Raw genomic sequence first — 2,293 nt, forward strand, 5'->3', positions numbered from 1 at the left:
TTTTTTTTTTGTCTTTGTCGTTTGCTTTTAAATCACTGATGCCATACGAACCAAAAGAGCCACCACAACAAGGGAAGGAAGGTTAGTTCACTCCCGCTGCAGTATGGGAACTGCATTCAGCGCGGAGGTTAGCGACACACGCGAGCTGGCGAGTGTCTTTATGGACGCATTTGGCCGAGAATATGATAAGCTCTACATATGGTTCATGGTGCAGCACCTGCGGCAGGTGATGCAGCGGGAGGCGGAATCGAGTGGCGCAAAGGCGGCGGTGTGGCGGCTCTACCACGCGCCGTCGGTTCCAAGACAGATCAACGACCGTGACTTCGTGATGGCCGCGAAGCTGAGCAAGCACCTGAAGCGCTGGAAACCCCGCTTCTTTGTTCTCCGTGGTGACTTCCTGCTCAACTACTACGAATCACGTGCCGACTACACGGAGAAGAAGCATCCGTTGGGAACNCCGCTTCTTTGTTCTCCGTGGTGACTTCCTGCTCAACTACTACGAATCACGTGCCGACTACACGGAGAAGAAGCATCCGTTGGGAACTATTAACTTGGGAAGCGTTGTGGTGAACCGCGATGCGACGGAGGCGGAAGAGGCGCGACTCGACCGGCTTGCCGCCGCGTGCTCAGTGCCGCGCACAGACGTACCGTCGCCGGCAAAGTACCCGCCGATGACAGTGGAGTTGTACCACAGGCGTCACAGCCCTGTGCATCTGCAGTTCCCCGTGAAGGACCGGTATGATATTTGGTGCACCATTTTTGAGCGGGCCCACTGGTTGACGGCAAGAGTGTTGACGAGTGATTGTGTCCATGAACGCGCATTTGTGGAGGCAATTCGTAGGGCCCGTGTGATGTGCGGGTTGTCGGATTCTTTGGAGTTTAGTGGTGTAGAAACGGCCGTACTAGAAGATGCCATTACGGAGCTTCTGGACGCTAGTGTTGTGGACAAGCTGCTTCTGAGTCTTTCCGGCAGCTCGTGGAAAGATCGCATGTCACAGCTGCGTCTTTTTCATGAAAAATCTGGGGGGTTGCTGAAGAATTTTGTGTGGGGAAAGTGGCATGCCATTCAGGGAAGGACGTGCAGTCGCCGTGTGTTGATTGAGGCGAAGGTGCGTGACGGCATGGACGACATCAACGCTTTTGAGATGCCGCTCCGCCAGGAGGTGCACAAATACACAAACAATGAGACGCAGGCATTTCTCGCGGCACAGGTGGAGAAACCGCTGAAGGAGCTCGCGGCTGCAGTGGTGCCCCAGCTGCGCGACGTGTGTGCGACGGTACCGCGGCTCTACGAGGCGTGCGTGCTGCAGGGCAAGGTGCACTACGAGCCGCGTGACGATCACATGTACTTGGCGTCCCAGTACAACAGCATCGGCGAGTGCTACGAGGCGGAGAGGGAGCTGTGGCGCCTGCAGGAACCCATCGCCGCCGCGAAGGCGCACTTCAAAGGCCGTGTGTTTGAGTGGCTAGTGGTGCAGAACACCGCCGTGCACCTGCTGCGCCGCGTCGTGGTGAATGGCGTCTTCACGTTTGAGACGGTGTTTGAGCGCAACAAGCTGCAGCGCCCCTGGGACGACGCACTACGCGAGGTGCGCAGCCTCGTGGAGGCGGACAGCCGCACCATGACACCACGCATCCTCGCAGCGCTCTTGTACGAGACGGCGGTGCACTTCTTCCGCGATGAGTACGTGCAGCCGTCGCTGACACGGCTCAAGGCGTCGATGATTACGCCGCTCGAGGGCCGCGTGACGGAGGAGCTGCGCCCGCTCGTGCCCAGCGTGCAGGAAATTGTCGCGGACGTCATGCTGGACGATATGCGCGAGCTGTGCCGCAGCATCGCCGACTGCGCCGTGGCCGCTGCGTGACATCCGCGCCTTCTCCCCCTCCCCCAAGAGTGGCCGCTGTGAGAGCGCCAGGCAACGATATCGCAATGAGCTGTACGTTTTTTTTTTTTTCTCCCTCGCTTTTCAGGTTTTGCGTGCCCCTCCCTCCCAACCCCTAACTCTAAGGAAGGGAGAGCCGCGGCTGGATTGGTCTGTGCACACTGTATTTACGCTGACCGTTTCTACGTTTCTCGCGTTGTTGTCATTATTGTTATTATTATTGTCGCTATTATTAACTCGTGGTGTCTTTCTTGATCGCTCTTTATCTGTCTATCTATCTATCTATCTATCTATATATATATATATATATATATATATATAGATATATAAGGCTACAGAAACACTGCTTGCATGAGGGCACAGACCTTTATCTCCACTATTCCTCTATCGTTCGTACTTACTTGTTTTGG

The 2,293-nt window shown here is 55.7% G+C and overlaps 2 protein-coding genes across 2 annotated transcripts; both read left to right on the forward strand.

The window, feature by feature from the left end:
* Positions 1–103: 103 nt before the first annotated feature.
* DQ04_00721220 (hypothetical protein) lies at positions 104–481 on the forward strand (the record flags this gene model as incomplete). Its single annotated transcript, XM_009309595.1, has 1 exon — positions 104–481. The coding sequence occupies one exon, from the start codon at positions 104–106 to the stop codon at positions 479–481; it is 378 nt and encodes a 125-aa protein (XP_009307870.1).
* A 190-nt stretch (positions 482–671) lies between these two features.
* On the forward strand, positions 672–1,865 carry DQ04_00721230 (hypothetical protein; the record flags this gene model as incomplete). Its single annotated transcript, XM_009309596.1, has 1 exon — positions 672–1,865. The coding sequence occupies one exon, from the start codon at positions 672–674 to the stop codon at positions 1,863–1,865; it is 1,194 nt and encodes a 397-aa protein (XP_009307871.1).
* Between the last annotated feature and the right edge of the window lie 428 nt (positions 1,866–2,293).

Source organism: Trypanosoma grayi (genome assembly GCF_000691245.1).
Source record: "Trypanosoma grayi strain ANR4 Tgr_72_V1, whole genome shotgun sequence".
Lineage (NCBI taxonomy): Eukaryota > Euglenozoa > Kinetoplastea > Trypanosomatida > Trypanosomatidae > Trypanosoma > Trypanosoma grayi.